This window comes from Brienomyrus brachyistius, chromosome 14, assembly GCF_023856365.1.
Source record: "Brienomyrus brachyistius isolate T26 chromosome 14, BBRACH_0.4, whole genome shotgun sequence".
NCBI classification, from domain to species: domain Eukaryota; kingdom Metazoa; phylum Chordata; class Actinopteri; order Osteoglossiformes; family Mormyridae; genus Brienomyrus; species Brienomyrus brachyistius.
In genome coordinates this window covers 1,905,839-1,927,719 of record NC_064546.1, presented here as the reverse complement: position 1 = coordinate 1,927,719, position 21,881 = coordinate 1,905,839, and the positions used below count along the sequence as shown (strand labels likewise).

General features: G+C 44.5%; 2 protein-coding genes across 2 annotated transcripts; one reads left to right on the top strand and one right to left on the bottom strand.

Annotated features, from left to right (window-relative positions):
* The first annotated feature begins 3,734 nt into the window (after positions 1-3,734).
* On the top strand, positions 3,735-14,394 carry LOC125707775 (basal body-orientation factor 1-like). The gene is made up of 10 exons (XM_048975109.1): positions 3,735-3,865; positions 6,905-7,157; positions 7,899-7,964; positions 9,743-9,886; positions 9,967-10,047; positions 10,585-10,655; positions 11,240-11,384; positions 12,070-12,563; positions 12,928-13,032; positions 13,798-14,394. Exons 1-10 carry the CDS (start codon positions 3,822-3,824, stop codon positions 13,898-13,900), a joined length of 1,506 nt encoding a protein of 501 aa, XP_048831066.1. The 5' UTR covers positions 3,735-3,821; the 3' UTR covers positions 13,901-14,394.
* On the bottom strand, positions 14,024-21,700 carry aldh6a1 (aldehyde dehydrogenase 6 family, member A1). The gene is made up of 12 exons (XM_048975108.1): positions 21,494-21,700; positions 20,871-20,909; positions 20,642-20,716; positions 19,544-19,705; positions 19,100-19,178; positions 18,431-18,733; positions 17,747-17,868; positions 16,327-16,516; positions 15,932-16,113; positions 15,611-15,790; positions 15,004-15,102; positions 14,024-14,748 (listed from the first exon to the last, which is right to left on the bottom strand). The coding sequence occupies exons 1-12, from the start codon at positions 21,530-21,532 to the stop codon at positions 14,644-14,646; spliced, it is 1,575 nt and encodes a 524-aa protein (XP_048831065.1). The 5' UTR covers positions 21,533-21,700; the 3' UTR covers positions 14,024-14,643.
* Positions 21,701-21,881: the final 181 nt, after the last annotated feature.

The following is a 21,881-nucleotide window of genomic DNA, read 5'->3' as shown; positions in this document are numbered from 1 at the left end:
TCTCTTTACTGTATATAAAGACATAAGGGCCTGGAAAGGGGCCACGCCAACAAAACTCATCCACCAATCCAGTGGCGTTACATCCCTGTTGCTTTACACATCCCCCTTCTGCAAAGTTGCATATCGAATACCTGCCTGCCAAAAATGTTCATTTCCCCCCCCCCCCACTGATGCTGAAACTGCCAAGGATGCCCCCTCCCTTCCTGATTTAAATGAGCAAACTGTAACCCCCCCCCCCCCCCTCAAAAGAAGGGAGGAGAGAAAGTATTTATCGGGACATCAAAATGGTTGGTTTGGTCTTAAAATATATTTTATGGGTGCATTTAATTAAAACTTGCAGAAAAATGTGTTTCTTGGGTCTCCTATCTAAGATTCCTTTGCCTACAAACTTTTTTGGCTTTAACTTGAAATTCACGCAGCTCCCTCAGATGGCAAAACTGTTAAGATTTTGTCAATTAAGAATAGATTACTTGTTAATTTGTGGTTCAAGCTGCTTGCTTATATATACATAGCAACTAAAAATTAGTATCCTCAAACAGCACTTTATTATTATGGGTTATGCAATTCACCGAACTGAAGTATGTATTCCCTATTGTTTTTAGAAAAGCAGGCACTAATTTACCACAGGTCCTTGTGGTAGAGAGAGAAAAAGCTCATACAACAATTAAAATCTGAATATGGCAGCAGAAAGAAGGATAAAAGGAGCATAGAAGGAAACAGTGAGTGATGACTGTGCATCTTTGAGTGAGTAGGTGCATGCTAGCAGGTGTGAAGGTGCCGTTTTTCCAAGAACAGATTAAGAGCCGACTTGCCAGCGGATGACAGTCCAGTGACAGCAGGACGACCGGCCTTGGAGAGTCTCACTGCACACTTCCTTCCTTTCTGAAAAGAGCACTGCACATACGCAACTGCAAGCAGCTGGCACAGACAGGGAAGAATGTGTGCAATCATCGCACTCCCACTCAACTCTATGCTAACCACAGAACTTCTAAGGACGGGGAGTATTTTTGGGGCACGTTTTGGAGGGAAAAATGCATCACCGGGCATGTTCTCAGTTTTAGGTGGGTGGCTGCTGCAGTTTCACCCTCGGGTGATGCTTTATCAGCTCTGCGGCTGTTCGTAATGAAGGGCTTTCCATTTCAGTCCGGTTCGCAGGTAAAGCCATGTTTCGCGAATGAGCAGCAGCCCCCTGTGGGTCCTCATGTGAACTGCATCCCAAGCCAATGTGGATTTTCTGTCTTAACCCATACTGCAGACAGGCAGGGAGACACTAAGCTCAGGGGCTCCGAGGCGTTTCTGCCCTGCGGCGTTACGCATCCCCGAATGAGCTCTGCCTAGCCGCAGATGGGGATGGGTGGAGCCGCGACCCCGCCAGGGAGGCGGAGGTCCACGGACCAGAAATTTGAAGAGTGCTGAGTGGAGGTCCACAGAGAGGCCAGTGCGGGATGGGAGGGGCTTGGCAGTGTCACTCCCCACTCACGCCATTCCAGACCAGGGGACTCTGCTGTGCAGTGCACCGTCCCAACGCTGTAATTTGTACTAAAAATATGGTACTTATTTCCTCCACCTTCATTTTTTTCCTAAATCCTGTGGCCTCTTTTTTCCAGTCCTGTGGTACACCATTATAGTCTTTTTCTGCATGAATCTGCTGGACCTTACAGTGATTTCTATCATTCTACTTTCCTATTGCAAAGAGACTGAAGAGTTTCATAGCAGGTAATATTTCTTTTGTGCAGCCATGACCCTTGAAGGAGAGAGAGAGAAAAAAGAACATGACAGTCGGCACTGGTCTGCTGAGGAACTGACAGAAACGCATGCAGACATCCCAGTAAGCTGGGATTTAACACATGCCAAAGTGATTCACGCCAACTGAAGTTTGGATTTAATGTTAATGAACAGTCATACACATTTTCCTTCCAGCTAAAATTATAGTTGACATTCACAGTAAGCAAATATAGAAATGAACAGGAAAGGCACCGCTTCAGAATTATGCTAAGACGCTTCACAGAGGGATGAATCTGTATCGGGTTTAATGGTATTGATAGTGCAGTGGAATGGAATGCAAATCATGCATTATACTGAAAGCACACTTGACAGATTCGACAAAGCGAAGTCTTTATTACACTGTAATGCTGAGATCAAACTGTTTATGCAAGGGCCTGTAGGCATATTAAAATAAAGCACGTAATAGGCGCGAACGAGAAAGTCATTGGGAAGCTCTGCTTGTCAAAGTCTCAGTTTCGTGGATTCGGTTTATTGTTTTGAATGGAGATTTAAAGAGTCAGATCATAAAGTTAAACGTTTTTACACATAAAAGTCACTGTAAAACGCTGGACTTTGTGTTAGTTTTTAGCATTTGTTTTACACGTGCCAAAGCTTCCGTTGTCAAACATCACATAAAATGTGATGTAACAGTATAAAAGGGTATTTTTGGTTATTCGCTTTTTTAGTTGTAATATGAGTCTGTAGTTTCTGGTACAGTAAATGCAAAGTGGGTGTTCTTTTGAACGGAAAGAATAAGCTTTCCGTAATGTGGCACCGTGCTGACAATTAAATACTAATATACGGCAAGTGTTTGCAGGGATGTTTTTGATTGTCAGACACATACCGTTTTTTTACTGTAAAGATGACACACTAGATGTGATCTGTAAAGGGGGCGCGCCGAAAAGGCTTTCCTTACAGTCTGTCAGTAACATGAGACCAGCACAGGTGCCCCCAAGAATCAGCTTGTGTGTGTTCTGCCCGAAACATGCATTGCAGAAACCTAAACCGTGTCATTACAATACCAATGATAATCATAGCATGGGCATGCGAGTGGTTCTTTCTGTCTTTTCCCCTCCGTTTTTTGCCTTTTCTCCGAATCATAGCAATTAGCTTTAAATTTAGTTCGCAAGTCCCCTACATGCGGCGAGCCGTACATGTTATAAGGTCATGGTAGCTACACCCTCATATTTTGCGATATATGCCACTTGGCTTTTGATGCTAACGGAATGTCCTTTGATCTCCGTCCAGGTTTGCAGATCGGCCCCAGCTCTAGCGGACCGTGCAGCCCCCGAAAGAGGACAGATGTCAAACATACCAGGCTCAGCACCACGGATTCACGCTTATATAGGACACCTTGGTCTTTCGGAATCTGCCTAGTCAACTGCAGTTTAACTTCAGTTCAGTTTTTGAAATTATATAGCCTCTGCGTGAACAAGCTAGGTTTTATACTTGATAGGTTTTTATAAGGTTTTTCAATGCAGATCAAAGACTTAAAGTGGCCTGGTGTACTGTCGTTTTAAAATTCAGCAATCCTGTTTGCAAGAAGACCAGATCTGCCCAGTTAAGAAAATGTAATGCAAGAGCATAACTTGGAAACAAATAAATGGTTCCTGCTTTCCAAAGTATAAATATAATGAACTGTTTTCATGACAATATAAAAACAGACATTTTATATAATCTATGCATATTAACTTATCTGGCACAGCTGACAAGGAAGTGACATTTGAACGTGCGACAGAACGTCTTTAATCATACGCTTCCGAAGTTCAGATATCCATAAATAATTCAAGATAAGAAGTTTTATTTCCCCACAAATACATGAAATATTCAAGTACAGCGATCGCACACCTAACACGGACCAATGCTGTTCCCCTCCCTGATATTTAATAGGTTAAAACGCCCGAACCTTGACTGCAGAGCCAATCGGACAGAATCCCGGTCATGCTTTCGGTCGGTTCGCGTCTGCACACGTGAACACGTTTCCATGGTGACCATAGAAACAAGTCAGTCCCGGACCTTGGAGCTGATATATTATATTACTGCTTATATTGTGAGAAATGCATAAAAAGAAGGGGAAAAGGGGAAAGAAGGTGGTGAAAGGGTAAGACATCGACAGCATTGACTATGCTGGTTCAATTCTCATGAGCCAACTTTACCTTAACAAGATAATAGGCTAAGATACATAAGATGCTCACCAGTAGGCCTAATTGTTTTTATTTTTGTATGGGTCAATGGCCAGAAACGATATATATTCCAGTGTAGCTCTCTAACGAGCTGATTCGGAATGAGAACCTGCGGATAAGGCGCCAACTTTAGGGCCATGGAGCTGGAATTGAAATAACAGGAAACTGAACCGTAAAATTAGCGATGTGAGCTTTGAAACGATATTGATTTGACGCAATAGAAAGTGAAAATGAACGAAAAAAATAAAAATATATTTAAAAGAATAAGCTTAATTACTAATTTTAAGGCTGAAGCATCATTCCGTTCATATTTGGCGCTTTTCGCAACAGTTGTCCCAAGGCGATTCTCAAGCGTGTGTGGCAATCCTACATTATACATACTACATTATTTATACAAAATGGTGCTTTATGTAAAACATAAAGATACATTTTCTCCAGTTTATGTAATAACTTTCAGTCAAAACGTTTCTGTTGAAGGAATTCTTTCCTGGTTTTAGAATCTTCCGGTCTACATCATGGCATAGATTTCTACAAGTATCTTGGTTCTACAGATATACTGTCCATTCATTGTTCTTACAGTAATTGCCTTGAATTTCTCATTTTTATTTAATTCACTTTACATATACTATTCTTATGCCTGAAAAACACCTTGAACATTTTATTTTATTGAATTATGAAAATATACAATACTGCGCAAAGGTCTTAGGCAGTCAAAGAAAAACAATCTTTAAAAATGTTAGCATTAATCATTTTAAAACGTACACCTGCGTTTTTTTTCCCCCATTGGACCACTACCCCACATCATATGGCTAATCAATACCTCATTGACCTCTTAACCAAATTTAATTACATGTGCTGGTTGTGAAATTTCATGGCATACAGAGAATGTCTGTGATGGCCTGTGGAAAGGTTTGGGAATGAAGCAGTGCTAATCCAATAAGAAACCAGTAACTTTTTGGAGAACAGAAGAAATACTTTGCTGTTTGTTAATAGGATGCTCTTCATTTGCATGTTTTCGCGTTATATTGTGTTTTTTTTCTGAGCACATGTACATTTATTACCCAGATAAACTTTAATCATTTTCTTTGCCTGCCTAAGACATTTTCACAGCTCTGTATATCCCTGATATGTCATGATCTGAGATATTTGCTAACGAAAATCACAAAATTCAAATTCAATCCCAGTTGACTTTCTGTAGGATTTTCCTCCTTCAAATCAAATTCCTGATTTGATTTGAAATTGATGAGTTCATTTTTGAATAGCCCTGACAGTCCTAATGAATATACCTTCAGTCATTAATTGATTACTATACCTGTTCCACATTTTAAATAGAGTTGAACAAACACACATAACTGGTGAAAGGTAGTCATTCACTTTAGTAACAGAATATCGTGGATCTCATAATGATACAAGTTGGCATGTCCTTAAACCATATGGCAAGATAGGAGACATGGAAACAGTCAACCTGAATGTCCAGTTAAAAGTGTGCAGACTACATCATTTCAGTTTGAAAGGTAGCATGTGTGGGAGGGAAATGGGAAACTGCATTGAGAGGTATAGAACTACGTATGTGTCGACATAAAAGCTCATAACACAAATCTTCACTGATCAGCCATAACATTAAAATCACCTGGCGGATATTGTGTAGGTACCCCTCATGCCGCCAAAACAGCTCTGACCCATCAAGGCATGGACTTCACAATACCTCTGAAGGTGTCCTGTGGTATCTGGCACCAAGACATTAGCAGCAGGTCCTTTATGTTCTATAAGTTGCAAGGTTGGCCTCTGTGGATCAGTCTTGTTTGTCCAGCACATCCCACAGATGCTCGATCGGATTGAGGTCTGCGGAATCTGGAGGCTAAGTTGACACTTTGAACTCTTTTCCATGTTCCTCAAACCACTCCTGAAGAATTTTCACAGTGTGGCAGCGCGCATTATCCTGCTGAAAGAGGCCATTGCCATCAGCGGATACATTGCCATGGGTGTACTTGGTCTGCAGTAATGTTAGGTGGTATGTGCAAAGTAAGAAGGCTTCAGGAAACTCACCCCAGATCCTTATTTTGGCAAATTTTTCCTACTTCCAACACGTCAACATCAAGAATTGATTGTGCAATCCTGCCCAATATACAACAACACCCTTGACAGGTGCCATCATAACAAGATAATCAATGTTACTTGTTACCTGTCACCTGGATTTAATGTTATGGATGATAAATGAGCCAGATTAAATCACTCAGTATGGAAGGTGGGGTTTGTTATGTTATGGGGCAAAATGATAACTCTGAATTCTGATGATAGACTTTTAAAAAGGCATGAAGGTCATCCATTCAGGGTATCCATGCAACATATTCTTAACTGGTGGGTTGAGGAGCACAACTTAGTAGTTTTTTGTTGTCCTAACCAGGTGCCAGCCTGGAATCCCACACAGCATTTTAGCTTAAAGTGGCAGTTACATTAGCAACTACAGGTTAATGTGGGAAGAAAATTGACATTCATTTTAAAAGACCCATAAAGACTTGTGCTTTTACAATCTTTTACCATTCATCACTTCCCTGAGTAACCCCAATAATTTGAAATTCATCTCTTCATGCCTGCAATACATCCACCAAGCCAAATGCTTTCTTACGAAACAGCCATGACTATGTACCAAAAATAGTGCCACTGTTTTGGCGGAGGGCGGGAATTATGCCAATTTAACCCCCCATGGCTAAATGACAATAATTACATTCTACTTTCACAGAACTCACTCCCAGTAGCTTTCACAGGATGAGACTCTGCCCAGCAGATGATTTCTCTTTGAAGAATGGTGTGACGTTCCTGAGGGGCTGTTTCAGACCCACATGCTGGCCCCTTTCCATGTGCCTCTCGGTTATGCCGGACGGCCTGAAACCACACTGGGAGACATCCGCTTGTCACCAATCCCTTTACCTTTAACTTTCACTAAGGTTTGTCTTTAGTAAAGGGAAGAAGGACACAAAACAGGAGCCCAAAGGTGACAAGGAGACGGACATCGAGAAGGCAAAAGCAATGGCAGCTTTCTGGGAAGCCAGGCTGAATGTGACAGAGCGCTCACGAGTGGAGTACCGCGAGACCGCTCACAGGCTGGCACTGGCCAACGAGGAGCTTGGCAATCAAAAGGAGCGTGCAGAGAAGGACAACATAGACATCATTGCCTTCCTAAAACGGAGGGAAGCTGAACGGGAGGAAAAGGTGACAAGTCTCTCGGGGTGGGGGGGTATCCAGTTAATGGATACTTGTTGGTAAAGTCTTCTCATCACTTATATCTCAATCATGGCTAAAACTTCAAAAATGTTCAAAGATAAAAGTGGAATTTGCATGTAAGTCACATGCAGTCGGGAGGGGAAAAAAAGTTGCAGTTTTTGTATTAAATTGCAATGTACCAAAAGTTACAGGACACCCCTCTACTGGAAAAATGGGTGTGACTACAAAATAAGCCAAAGCTTTGGTTTTCAGAGGACAGACCTTGGAACGCTGCAGTGGCCAGCACAGGGCCCTGACCTCAGCCCTGTACAACATCTCCGATGTACTGGAATGCTAAATTAAGGCAAAGCCAAGAGGGCCTCCCCCAGCAGTAGCTGCCTAGAGCATAGGAGCACAATACAGGCAGCTGACTGCCAGAAGTAAACACAAAGCTCTTTCATTTCTATTCATAATTATATGTCCAACGATTTTGGCTAGTTAAACGCAGGTTCACCTTATGCTAATGACAAATGCCGAATGACATAGAAGCATTCTGTATAACCATGCGGAACTCCATCCAAAGCTGCTCCAGAGAAACGCAACAGCCTTAAGTTGACATACTGTTACTTTATGATTTTCTGTTGCGTACCTTTAAACAGTGGGGACCAGCACCTGTCGATTTCATTGATTTGGAAGAATGCCAATCCATGTCTTCGGTCCCGTTCATTTCTTTTTTTATGTCAATCACAGATCAGCCAGTTGGAGGAGCAGCTAAAGGAACAGAAGAAGGCAGCAAGGAAGGAGTGCGAGCAACTGGTAAAAGCAGAACATTTTGCCACATTTTGTCCTATGCCCTCCTCTCATTTCTAATGACCACATTCAGAGGACAGGGCAACGGGACTGTTAACCGAACACATGGCATACATGAGAAGGAAGAAGTCACGCTCCACAGATGCCCACTGTAGCGTCTCCCCCGACCAGTATCATTTCCCCCAATAAGTCATATTCACAAACTCACTCTTCAGATGGTTATTTAGTCCATAATTACCTACAGCTCCACACAAAGGAGAACGCCGTTGACCTTGACCCACAGTCTTTTTAATTATAGACCTGCTGCATTCATTTATAAACAAAAACAAACACAGGAGGGAAGAAAGATCATCAGAAAACAAAAACCCTGCATTTTCTACCATGCAGTCTAAAATTACGCTAATCCAGTTCTGTGGTTGAAAAAAAAAAACACATAATTAAAACCTGCAAGGGCCTGGAACATGCATACAAATTTCAGTTTAACTCCCCCTGTCCCTCACGTGCAGCACGGATTCTTCGTGCTAAATTGCTACCATGTCATCTCCCTGGGCCTTGAAGGCTGTGGAACAAAAACGTCGCACAGATTTTCTTGTAATCCACCACAGTTTTGAGGGTGCAAGTCTGAGCAAGTTGATTGCTATTGCAGTGGTCTAATTGCCTATCAAAACATGCTTTTCAGTACTTTAAATTTGGAAACGTGCAGCGCTGGGCAGCAGCTGTTTTCCATCTCTTACTTCATGCTGGTAAAAACGGGACCCAAGTGAGCTTTGGAAATAAAGGGAGGTTTGGTCTGGACCAGCTTGAAAGGTCCCCAATTTAGCGGTGCATGGTAGTGTCACTTCGGCACATGAAGGCTCCTTTTGAGAAAATATTGTTGCGGTTAGACCTAAGGATGCCTTTGCACACCCAGCCCTGTAGACCCCAGTCTTCAGCAAGAGGTGAGAAAACTATCATCTCCAAAAAAAAGTTCCATGTTCTTCCGAGAGAGAATGATGATCAGTAGGATGTCCACTATGAACAGTGAAGACAATTACGGCATGCAAAGCATTATTTTATACTTCAGCCTGTCTTCACTTATCCCACCTAGGGAATATCATATGGAATAATGATTTTAACACATCACATGAACCAGATACTGCAGCCATAACACGGCATACACAGGACATAAACAGATCTAATGAATTCCTAACGAAACAAGACAGATCGGAGCTCGAAGTGTGCGAGAATGACTTTGAAAGACACATGCGTGACATTTTAAAACCCATTTTTTGCTCAACCACAATATCATTGCAGTAATAGAAGACCATGAAATGATATTCACAGAAAACACCCCCACCCAAAAGACTTCCAGTACTTAACTACATGAAAGCCAGCAAACATCTAACAACTTGTGCGGTTGCAAGTTCTGTTCCCAAGGGGAACGTTTGTGAAGGACTAATGGCCGTCTTGAGTCTTACTACAGTCTGTTAGTTTTTGTTACCAGCTATAAGTGGCACTCTTGTGTTCCTGGAACATTAGGTCATTCTCTTTCCCCAAAAGATCAGTTTCTCTTCTATTCCTAGTTACATAATTGTTCCCCTTCTTCATATCTATCTACATTCAACATATACAAAAGGTTTTTCTGTCCATGTGTGGTTGTATAAAAACAAAAAACCCTCATCTATCATGACTGGCATTTCAGTGACGAAAATGTAAAGCTTAAAAATATCCAGGGTGCTGAGATATACAGTGGGATGAAGTATCAAGTGGACATCGAGCTTTACTTTTACGCTATACTGCCACAGGTTGCAGAATTCACGCTCCAGATTAACGAGATAGAGGGGAGGCTTCAGAAGAGGTCTGAGGAGTTCCAGATGATCCAAGGAGAGCTTCAGATGATTAAGGAGTTCCGTAGGAAGAAAGCAGAAATGGAGCGAGAGCTCAGTGATGTAAGAGTCCGAGGAAATCGGTAAGTCCTGGACGGGAATGCGTTTCCCCAAATGCACTGACCATTTGACTGTCTAACCAGCTCAAGGAGAAGATTGAGACTGAAGACAGAAATCACAAAGAAAGTCTGGCTCGAACGGAACACAAGTTCTTCAATGAGAAGGTATAGCTCTCCACATATAAAAAGACACGCTTACAGTGCATGATGGCTCATTCAAGCCTGGAATGCAGAAGTAGTAGTTGCAACCAATGATATACTGAAAAAATGCTACTCATGCAAGGCTAAACCACCATTAATGGATACTGGGAGCAAATAGTGTAGAAAAGTCTGAAATATGGTGTTGCTAACTGAACAGAAGAAAGCCAAACAAGCTAACCATTATTGCAACATGTGTAACACACAGAAGCCAGGGCCATCATAAGGGGATTTAAAGCTTTAGATTGCGGTGGAGCAAATTGTTTGGGCAAAAAAAAAAAATACAGGCAAGTAGGGTACATTTAAAAACTATTTCTTCACTCGAGTACAGTAATGCTGTGAATTGCACACAGCTGTCAGCGCCGCAGCCGGAGTCGTGCATCTAGAATGTTCTCTGTGAAGCACCATCACACGATAGAGCTGGGCCTCACAGCGCCATCGGGGGAGGGGGGGGCGTGGTGGGAAGGAGACAGTGAGTGACACTAAACCCTGTGTTCCGTTCAGCTGTGCCTGGAGAAGGAGGCCGAACAGAGGATCGCCAAGCTGGCGGAGAGGGCCCACAACGAGGCCATTGTGTGAGTGTCCCGCCGTCAAACTGACGGCTAATTTTACTCTTTGGTCTGCAGGATCAACCTTTAGAGAGGAACAAGAGGGGGAAACACAAATAATAATTTATAGAAAACAAGGTTATTATCTTGACCGCACTAGTTTTCCATCCTGCAGATAGGCTACATCACCTAAGCCGACAGTTATGCCGTCCACCAGAGGCTGCCCTGCAATAAAGGGGCCTCCAAGTTCCTGGCCCGAGTGAAACGGCGTCTCTTCGCAAACATGTGTCCTGCAGCCAATTAGAATGCGTTAAAAGTGGATATAAATGAGGGCCTTTCAGGGAGCAGTAATGGAACAGGCTTAATTTAGGCAGCCTGGCTCAATAAGTGAAGGAACCATCTGGCACTTAGCAAGTGTGTGTTTGGGATGCAATTCAGCATTTTACAAAACACACCAAGCCAATCAGTCATTTAATGTAAGGATTAGAACCTTACGGGGACTAGAGAGGATTTGGGTGGGACAGAAGGCAGAGGTCTGTCACCCCACAGCGGCTCAGAGGATGGTTCTACCCCAAGCCGCAGAGCAGTGGCAGCCTGCCGTCTCTCCACAGGCAGCTGGATGACACGTGCCGCTCGGTGTTCAAAGAGAACATCCGTCTGAACCAGGCGCTCGCTCACCACGTGAAGGAGACAGATGAGCTGAGGAAGACCACAGCAGTGCTGGCACAAAGGCGAGAATCCCTGGCCTTGCACAAAGTAGGTTCTAGGGGACCCCAGGGACCTCGGGGATCCTCGGGTGACTCGCAGCCCCGGGCCTCACCTCAAAGGCACTTGCCTTCTGCTTGTGCCGCCAGACCACCGGGGGGGATATTCCTGACAGCCTGAGCCCCCGAGCCGTTCCTTTGCCAGCTCGTGTTTGTTTTCATCGCGGCGGCGCTCTGCCCATGTGCAGACGGTGCCAGCCAGTCTCTCCTGCTTGAAGTTTCCGTGGGCTTGGGCTCCAGGCCGGCGGCCTCCCGCTCTGGCTTTTCGGAAACTGTTGCCTTAGGCAAACACAAACACGGTCTTATAACATTCGGTTTTGTTAGCACATCTTCCCAGCACCTCAGGCACCTGTGATCCCTAGCAATGCCATCAGCACCAGATACCACTGCGACGTTGTTCACCGACGGCGCCGAGGGTCACACTTGGTCGACTCTGCTCAACCGCTGTAACTTAAGGGTGTAGACAGTATGTATCCTTGAAATGTAGTGTCCTTGAGTCATGCACACTAAAGGAGTTCAATTGGATAGAGTCCACCATCGGTTTATTTATATTTTACATAAGAATTTCAACCAACTACGGTATTTGCAATATCCAATTTTGCAATCATCCACTAAATGCCCAGTTGACCTGCCCGTCTCTGGAGTGGTCTGTGGTTCTTTCCTGCTTCCCTCATCAGGAAACCAGTGAGCTGATGGCCACGGAGAACATGTCACACCTAATGCAGCAGAAGGAGGAGACTGCGGCGCTCAGGAGCAAGATGGCAGCACTGGAACAGGCCCTGGAGCTCATGGCCACGGAGTTGGAGAAGGAGAGGCGGGACAGGGAGCAGGAGTCGTCGGCAGAAGCTGAAGCGGGCCAGGCAGAAACGGACCGGCTGCGACGGACGCTGAAGGCGAGGGAGCGGGAGACAAACCGCGTGAAGCTGCTGGCCCGTGGGGTGCTGGAGCAACGCACCGAGCTGGAGTGCTTTTTCCAGGAAGCGCTGCAGCAGGTGAGGCAAGAGATCCGAGCAAGCCGAGAGCAGTACCGGCAAGCAGCACAGGCAGCCTACCAGCGGGGCATAAGTGAGGCGCGGGCCGGCCGCCGGGAGTACCCCCGCATCCGCACCTTCACCAAGAACGAACAAAGCACCAACAGCATCTATGCAGACCTGGAGGAAGCAGAGAAGTGGTACAGCCCCAATTCTTCTTCACCAATGCCTTCCTAGGCCTCACCTTCAGAAACAGTCCAGTCTCTGCTAGCTTGGCTCCTCTCTGCCCCCAATAATACTAGTGATAGAACAGATTAATCCCAGATTCTTATTCTGTAAGGCACCATTTTCCAAGACAGTCCACATTTTTGCTCCCTCCCAGCTTCCAGGTAATCAAAAACACTGAATATCTGGCATGGTTGTGTTGGGAGCTAGGAGAGAATATCCAAGGACTGGATTGGAAAACTCCACTGTAAAGTACTAAGTTCTAAGTTCTGACTAGGCAATTCAGGCCACCGAAGCATTTTTTTCTATCATTCTTACATACATTAAAATGCTTTTCAGGTGTTACTCGAGGGGCGCCAGGGTGGACATTTCCGAGCTGACGTGGGAGCAGAAAGAGAAGGTGCTCAGGCTGCTGTTTGCCAAAATGAATGGCATCAAAGCGAGGTAACCACAGGTGGCCCCGCCCACACACAGTCACCCTTAAGATACTGACAACAGGCTTCCTGAGCATGGCGCCATCATTTGCAGTAAGCGGACAGACTTCCATAACGAAATCAGCCCAGCTTAAGCGTGCCATGCCACAAAGCTGTGGGTCCATAGCGAGTCCTTATTTGAAACTCCTCCTCTTTAATCTCATGAGTGGAGAGGATGCCATAAAATATTACTTGGGTTTCACCCAGTACTCTTTCTGTCCAATGACTTAAAAAAGAGGAAGAAAGCATGTGGATACTACAGTAAAAAATAGGAGGCCGCAGAGTCTTGTATGGGGATCAAACATCTGGCTCATCTGAGCATCACTGGTTTCTCAGCCCCTCTTCGCATGCAGCAGTTACTTAGCACTGCAAACGTGACTCCCAGCTGTTGCCTGGCCACATACCTTTTTAAGAGGTTAGGATTCCCTGACAATCTATTATTGTGACAACAAAGCAAAAAACCATATTATTTGCTGGGCAACTGTTGATCCTCAAGTATTCAGTCACCACAAGAGCAATGTTGCATTACAAAGCATAATTGTACAAACCATGGACCCCTTTAAGCACAAGGGAGACCCATTCAGATTGAGGCAACACCTTACCTACATTGCCTATGAAAGAAATGTCAGCGATTTTGGGCGACACACAAATTCCATGGGACGATCTGGTTCGAGTGTGGACTATTTTGGAGAGTGCATTTCATGAATGACCGCAGTTCCCACATTGCACTGTTTAGGTCAGCGGTGGAACCAACCAGGACGACCTTTATTACCCAGGAACCGGAGTCAGTGCTGCCCTCCAAGCCCAGGTGGCTTCCAGATATTCAGACAAAGACATGAACCCCAAATCGGAGCTACTTACAGGCCTGCCTCCTTTCTGAGAAGCATTACCAGATCTGCACTTGCATGCAAAACTGAATCCTGTCACCATAGGGTCATAATAAAAGGTTCATGGCAGTGGAGTTGAGAATGGAGTCAATTTTAATGTGTCTAATGCTTTAAATGTGTGGTGCTTCCTGTAGTAGTGCACACATGAATACAGCAAATATATGGATATGTTACACTGAGGAACATTTACATGAAGTGCATGAGAAAATACATTTGATTTGTGCATTGTCCGAAATGATCCGTTAGGCTAAACAGTCAGAGCTTTGATAATTGTGAATTGTGCAACAAAATAAAGGTTTTATCCAACACAGCTTGACCAAAAATATCCTTATCAGTCAAAATATGTGAAAGTATAAATCTGTATTATTTGCATTCTTATTTGTATTTGATGATTAATTATTTAATAGTTGGATATGCAAACAAGTTACATCTTCTATAGATACACTGCAACTTCAGTGGTGTCCTGTTCATCTAGGAATCTGACTGCGTGGGGCATGATCTTAACATACCTTTAACATGAAGTTATAGGTTATAAATCACCATAAAGGATTTTAAAAAACAGGACTGCTATACATCTACACATTAAGGCTTGTATACTGTAGTCATCAAGTGGTCTCAGCATCCAGAGCAGCGGGGGAAAACTTCAGATCTACTTTTCCTAACCCTTGGAGTTCTGTGTGCACAGGGAAGTCACATTAACGTCCCATGGTTGGCATGGTGACGGCAGGCGATTTCAAAGTGGCATCTTCTGCCTTCCATTGTGAGGTCACAGTCTTGATCTGGGTGTAAAACTGGAATCCCTGTAGAGGAGAAACACAACCGCAGCAATGGACACCTGCACCCTGAACATAAGCTTGAAACACACAGACCAGCTTGATACAAGGCAAACCAGTTGATGATCCTCAGAGACCTACATGAGTTTCCATGCCCACCTAAAGCATGCAGGCCTCCAAGTACAATGAATTGACATTCCAGAGAATTCATTCATCCCAACTGACGAGAGGAATCACGTCCCTCTCTGACATGGGCTTTCCCATCTTGACAGGGATGCTTACCTGTTTGCCGTAGAAGTTTGTGTCGCCCCTGAATGAGGCCCGGGATCCAGTGAAGGAGAACATGGGCAACGGAACGGGGATGGGAACGTTCACTCCGACCTGCGAGAACAGGGAGATCACTGCTCACACGAGCGCCCCCGACACAGGTGCAGTGTGGCAGGGTCACCATGCATCCAGAATCGGAGCATTCCCACCCGTGGAAAACACCGAGGCCCCTAACCTCGGGGGGGTGGGCTGCGGTGGCTGACATGTGAACTGCAAACACGGGGCATCACACTTTGCAAACAGTGAATCCAGAGGCTCATTACACTTTCAGGGAATGTAGAGAGATTCCTGGAGGACTTAAATTTAAGATCTACCTCTGCATTAAGCACATGGAAAATGTGGGTATTTTTTTGTTTTTAACCTTTGAGAGCAGATATTTGTCTCGACTATTTTTGGCTGGTATGTTTTCAGGGGCCAGTTTTTAGAATCTAAGCAAACAAGGCAATATTTGAAATGAGGGGGGAAAAAAGGGTCGTAATATTAGCTTTTCCTGTACGTTTCAGAGCCTGGGTCTTCAGCGGTGGAAGGCTGGGAACGCCGTACAAAGTGGCCACAGCCTTACCTGACCGACATCCACCTCATGTGTGTATTTGCGAGCCGTGGCTCCATTGGTGGTGAAGATGGCTGTGCCGTTGCCGTATGGGTTCTTATTGACCATGTCTATGGCCTCGTCCAGGCTGTCGGCCTGCAGGACAACCAGGACCGGCCCAAAGATCTCCTCCGTGTAGCATTTCATCTGAGGCTGAAGGTCACGTGAACGCAAGCAAATAGCTTCAGTGGATATAAATACAGTCAGCAAATCATGTGACACCATCTATACATCACAGATTTACAATCCATACTGCCCAAAGGTGGGATGGTTGCTTGGCAAAAACAGGCTCACCGTGACATTGCCGAGTATGGTAGGCCCAACGAAGTTGCCCTTCTCATAGCCCTTGACCTGCACTTTTCGGCCATCCAGGAGTAGTGAGGCGCCCTCGTCCACCCCGCTCTGGATCAGGCTCTCCACCCGTGCCTTGGCCTCCGGTGAGATGAGGGGCCCCACATCTGCCCCAGGCTGGTCACCTGCCAGAGGTTCCAAAACCAGTTTGTGATGAAGCTTCTCACCTACTGAAAAACTACTGCTAGACAGCTTTGCATTGTACCAACTGAATTTTGACTCCTATTGGGCCTCCTGTTCCGTGGTTCACCGTTTTGGAGAAGCTCTGCTTGACAACAGGTTGTTTGACAGCCCTCCACGGATGGATAAGGCAGGGTGAAGGCGGTGGCGGGGGGTACCTGCATTGACACGCAGAGCCTTGGCACGCCGCACCAGCTCGGGCAGCCAGCTTTGGGCCTCGCCCACCAGGATGGCGGTGGAGAGAGCCATGCAGCGTTGGCCCGCTGCGCCAAAGGCCGCGCCCACCAGCTGGTTCAGCGTGTTCTCCTTGTTGGCGTCCGGCATCACCACGCCGTGGTTCTTCGCCCCCTGGAAACACGCAAAGCAGCCCTGAGGATGCTGGCCTCTGGCTCCCAGACTGTTGTTGAAGCTGTTGCTTTGGAAAAGGATCCAAGCGAAACAGTGCAGAGCGGCGACCCGCGTAACCGCGGTGGGATCGGCACGGCGATTACACACTCAGCCCGAGTTTGTTTATGTTAGGGGAGGTCAGGCCTACTTCGTAAGGGCCGTGTAAAATGTTCTATATGCTACTAAATAGCCACTGAGCATGTTACTGCCCCAGAGGGGTAACGACATCCAAAAGATACCACTGCAGGAACAGAATGAACAGTTGGAAAAAACTACACATTTAATTGTACTACAATTTATCTGGGCTAAAAGTTAAAACCATTAAAAACCACAACATGACTAATCGTAGTATGTCACTAATATGAAGCTTCAAGGTTTCTGCAAAACTTAGGAACCTGACTTCGTATGACAAATTCTCCAGATTAAAACCGCAAATTAAAACGTTTGAAACGGGGTCATGGAGCAGCACTTTGGGAAGGACTTCAGAAGAGCAAAGACTCTTTGTGACCCACCCAATAATCAAAACTTACAACTCCAATACAATCACAAAGGCTCATTCTTGTCAGCAATTTTTTTTGCCTCAGACTGGAAAAAACACAATTAAACATGGACTGAAACAGGTTCATAATTAGTAAGCAGAAAACATAATTATAGATTAGCAGTTACCATACCAGAATTTTGAAAGGCTCATTAAAAATGAACACACTTCTCTGTGTTTGGGTAAAACAACAACTACCCTGCTACCTTTGTTTATGCTGCATGATGCATAATGAAAATGAGTGTTTAAAGCCCTCCGAGCAGTCGTTTCCATCTGCTACACTTAGGACATTTCAGTGGAAAGGCCGCAGTCACAGGCAAGCCTGTCAGCTCAATTTGCTTCTTAATTTGAGTCCGAAATAAAGTTTTAACCATTCGTTTTGAAGTGGCTGAATTTTCACAGTGGTACGAGGCAAGAGCTTCCTTTTATGCATGCTTAAGATGTGAAAAAATAAATTTGCTTAGCCAACACAGAACCCCAAATAAAAATCCGTCCGTTTCTTTGCTTGGATATGAGGTCATCCCCAAAGCACGAGAGCAGAGGACAGACCCAATCCCTTTACCGTCAGTGAAATGACACTGCCACCTTCTGGTCATTCTGGAACATGCACTTACTCCAATTTCAGTAAAAGGAACAGGCCGACTGACACCTACCATGTTGGACTGCACCCTCTTGCCGTTTTTGGAACCCCTCTCATAGATGTATTCGCCAGCTCGGTTGGACCCCACAAAACTTATGGCTCTGATGGCAGGATGGTCACAGACGAAGTTTACAGCTGCAAAGACACAGGAAATATTAGGCCTGGGCTCCTCCACAATTTTTCCCCAGAGGGGAGAAGTCCCCCCCCCCCCCCCCCATGATAAAATTTACAGGATCAGCATTCTATTAGTAATGACCAGATTTAAAATAAGAACAGGTTAAATCTGCCACCAATTCAGGATATTCTGGTTTCATGTCATTGCAGTACTTTTAAAAAAGTAACTACTTCCATTCTGATTATACAAAATAATTTGAAGCATATTAGACAGGAGACATCTTAAAAGACCATGCGGATGGAAAGGCATTTCGTTTAAATGCCAAGCGAAGAACACAAAGGTGATTTGACTCGAAAGGTCAGTGACAGTTAGCCAGGTTTAGACAAAGAATCATATACCTGACAAGCTAGAGCACAGTAAACGTCAGCAGTGATCACAGATATACATAAAATGTCACATGTCATCTCTAAAAACCACAGATGCTGTGCATTGTGGGAGAGCACACAGGGGTCAGCAACTCCCATGAAAGAAACACCTACTAAGGGTACCTATAAGATTCAAAACCATCAACAGGAAGCTCACCTGCGTGCTGGCCATGAATGATGTTCAGTGTCCCATCTGGGGCCCCGGCGTCCTGCAGCATCTTGGCCAATAGCATGGCGCAGCCAGGCACTCTCTCGGACGGCTTGAGCAGGTAAGTGTTGCCACAAACCATGGCCACAGGGAACATCCAGAGTGGGATCATAGCTGGGAAGTTGAAGGGGGTGATGCCAGCGCATACCCCTAGGGGCAGGCGGTAGGTGTAGGTATCCATGTCCTTGGTGATTGAGGGGAGTGTCTCACCCAGCATGAGGGAGGTGATGCTACAGGTGTGCTCCACAACCTCTGAATGGGAAAGCAGCAGGAAGGCATCAGTCCCTGCATGTCACGGCCCCTTCAGATCCAAGCAGAACAATGCAAGACTGTTCCGGCTGATTCTGGCGACTTGATCAATTCCGTAGTGTACTTCCAACAAGAACCATAAGCCAGGGGTCACCTGGCACAGTGAAGATGAGCAAGAGATCTCAGCGATGGAAATTAGAGAGCGGCAGCTGATCGCCATTGTAAGAAAAAGGCTGACGATCAACAAAAGACCATCTGACTTTGGATAACTCAAATGCCAGCTATATGATTATTTTTGGCCTTTTGAAAGCCAACACAGCGGGAACATAACCAGGAACAGCATAGACAGTGATAATCATTCCGACTTACGCAGCCCTCTGAACACATCTCCCTCTGCGTCAGCCAGAGTCTTTCCCTGCTCCTGCGTAATCAGCTTCGCCAGCTCCCTCTATAAGGACGGCCCGGGACAAAATACAGAAGTTTCAGGGTTCATATTACAGGAATCTTTGCCCAGCTTTTTAAGAGCACCATTCCAGCAGAGGAATCCTGTGAAAAATTCACATGCCTCGCTCTCCAATCACAGTCGTTTTAGAAGACATTAGGATTTCTTTAGGTAAATAAAGAGAGTCAGCTACCCACATGACACAAGGAGAGCATGCAAAATCCACACACAGAGGTGGGATTCAAACCTTTAACTCTGGGGGTTTGAGGTTAGAGTGATAAAAAGTGTTCAGACTTTAATATTGTCATGTTTAGGCTTAACTATGGTCATACTAAGGTAGGGGTTTGCAGAAGAATACATGTCAGCCTTACTATGTTGTCTTTAATGAGCTGCTGATAACGCAGGAAGATCTGCTGGCGAGCCAAGATGGAGGTCTCAGACCACGAATGAAAGGCCCTGGAGCAAGAATCCACCGCGGCCAGCATTTCTTCCTGGGTGGCTTTAGGTACTCGACCGATGACTTCATTGGTGGCCTGGTTGGGGTAGCATAAAGACCACACAAACACACACACACACATACACACACACACACACACAGGTAATGCATCCTTCCTCACCAGGTACCTCATGATACAGATCATAAAGTATTCACCCTGGAAATAACAGCAAGAACCTTAGACCAGCATGTTACAAGTGAACTCCCCCTGTATTCACAATACAGGCATTAAGTAGCTTAATATTCAAAGTCTGACAAATGAAGGTGATGAAATTAAACAAGAGGCCCACAGTCATCATTACAAAGGGTGACTTACGCTTGTGTATGCATCTGTTCATAGCTTCAAGTCAGGATAGCCTGAAGTGCATTTCAGATTCTAGTTTGTAGCACAACCATGCACACATTTTAAAAGTTTTTCATCCTTTATTTGTATTTGCAGCTTAATGATTTTAAAGCTGCATGCTACATGCCAAAGCCCAATCCAGGTGTATCCAGTAGGCCTATAGAAATGGAGGAACCATGGGAAACTTTACATCCCAATACTTAAATTTTGCAACATTAATATGGATGGACAATATACCGCGCGCATGCGCAAGTCGCATCGTATTTCTCGGCATTTCTCGTTAACTCGCGGCAATACGACCAACTTATTTGACACACTGTCGGTACATAAGGTCTATGTATCTAGTTTATTTCGATTAATGCCATCTTTTTTGTTTTATAAATATAGCGATGTTACTCGCGTAAGTTCAACATATGGCGAAGTTATACGACGCCTTGACGTCGTGTAGCCCTAATTGCTAATATGTAAACCTCACTTTTTACAGCGGTCAATTCTTAACCAGAAGTAGTTGAAGCTCCTGCACGTGATGGTGCACGTAATCACGAATAACCCGGTTATAGCAGACACATTATAAAGCACCAGTGCAGATGAAAAATTCTTTATTACAATCAAATCTGTTTCCATACTCACAGGATTGTGGGTGTCAAGCCATTCTGAAGTCTTGGATTCAACAAACTTCCCATCAATGAAAAGCTTCGTTGTTGGCTGGAAGTTAAAATGCCTTCATTACAGGTTTTAGCTGTTACAGTAAGACTAACCATATCACGTTTACCATTGTAACTGAACAACGAGATAAAAAGTAGACCACCATCCCATAATATAATCATTGCAACTATAAAATATTCATAAGCGACCTTACCACAGAGGAGTAACACATACGCCCGAATTGAAAGGGAACCTGTAAATTGAAAAGATATAAAGCATCAGGAGATTGTGCTTTAAGGAAATTATGCTCGTGTTATCAAAGTTGTTTCTTTGACAAGAAAGAAAATTCCAGGAGAAGAAACCCTATGTAAACAGTTAATCATTTGAAGTTTTCCTTGAAAATGGAATGTGTAGGTTTAGGACCGTAAACTGAGCAGTAGGGGAGTGAGAGGTGAGCCCAATGCAATGGAGGTACTTTTGCACAAACCACTGAGCTATTTACCACGGACACATTTATCAGTGGTCATTAAGAAACAAAAAAGATGCATACTGAGGTGAAATCATTGAGGTGCTTTATTCATACTCAAGACCATGCTCAGGTAACGACGATACCCTTAGCGTAAGCAATGAAAGGTCGTCGCTGCAAATAGAAGGCTATGAGCCCACCCTGCAGCTGCATCTGCTAAACGGGATTCGTTGATAAGGAAGTTAATAACAAGCGAATGACATATACTGAATTAAAACATTTTTTATGTGAACACTGTGAGCTACAAGCAGCGTGACCCAGTCTGCGTTGCCAATCACTAAACGCAGCAGTCGGGCACGGTGCTGCCTTACCTTTGTCCTCGACAGTGATCTTATTAATGTCGTTGCCATAATATTGTTAAATACAATTTAATTTTTTACAACAAATAAAACCGTAACTCCCTACTAAAAAACTTCTACAACAAAAAATAAATACTTCTGTTCAATATCGTAGATTTTACAGGGGAGAAACCAAACAAACTACCCAATCGTTGCCTTGAACTAAAACGCCCACCAAAATGTGAAGCCCATTGGTTAAAGCCTTAAACCATTGACCTATAGATGCGAACAAAACTATGAACCCTCCTATTACCTGCCTGGTGATTGGTGATAAATGAATTAAACCCACCTGTCATTGTTCTAATTGGGTAAAAAAATCATATACGTAGTGGGACGTAATATCCTTACTTTAATCCAACAG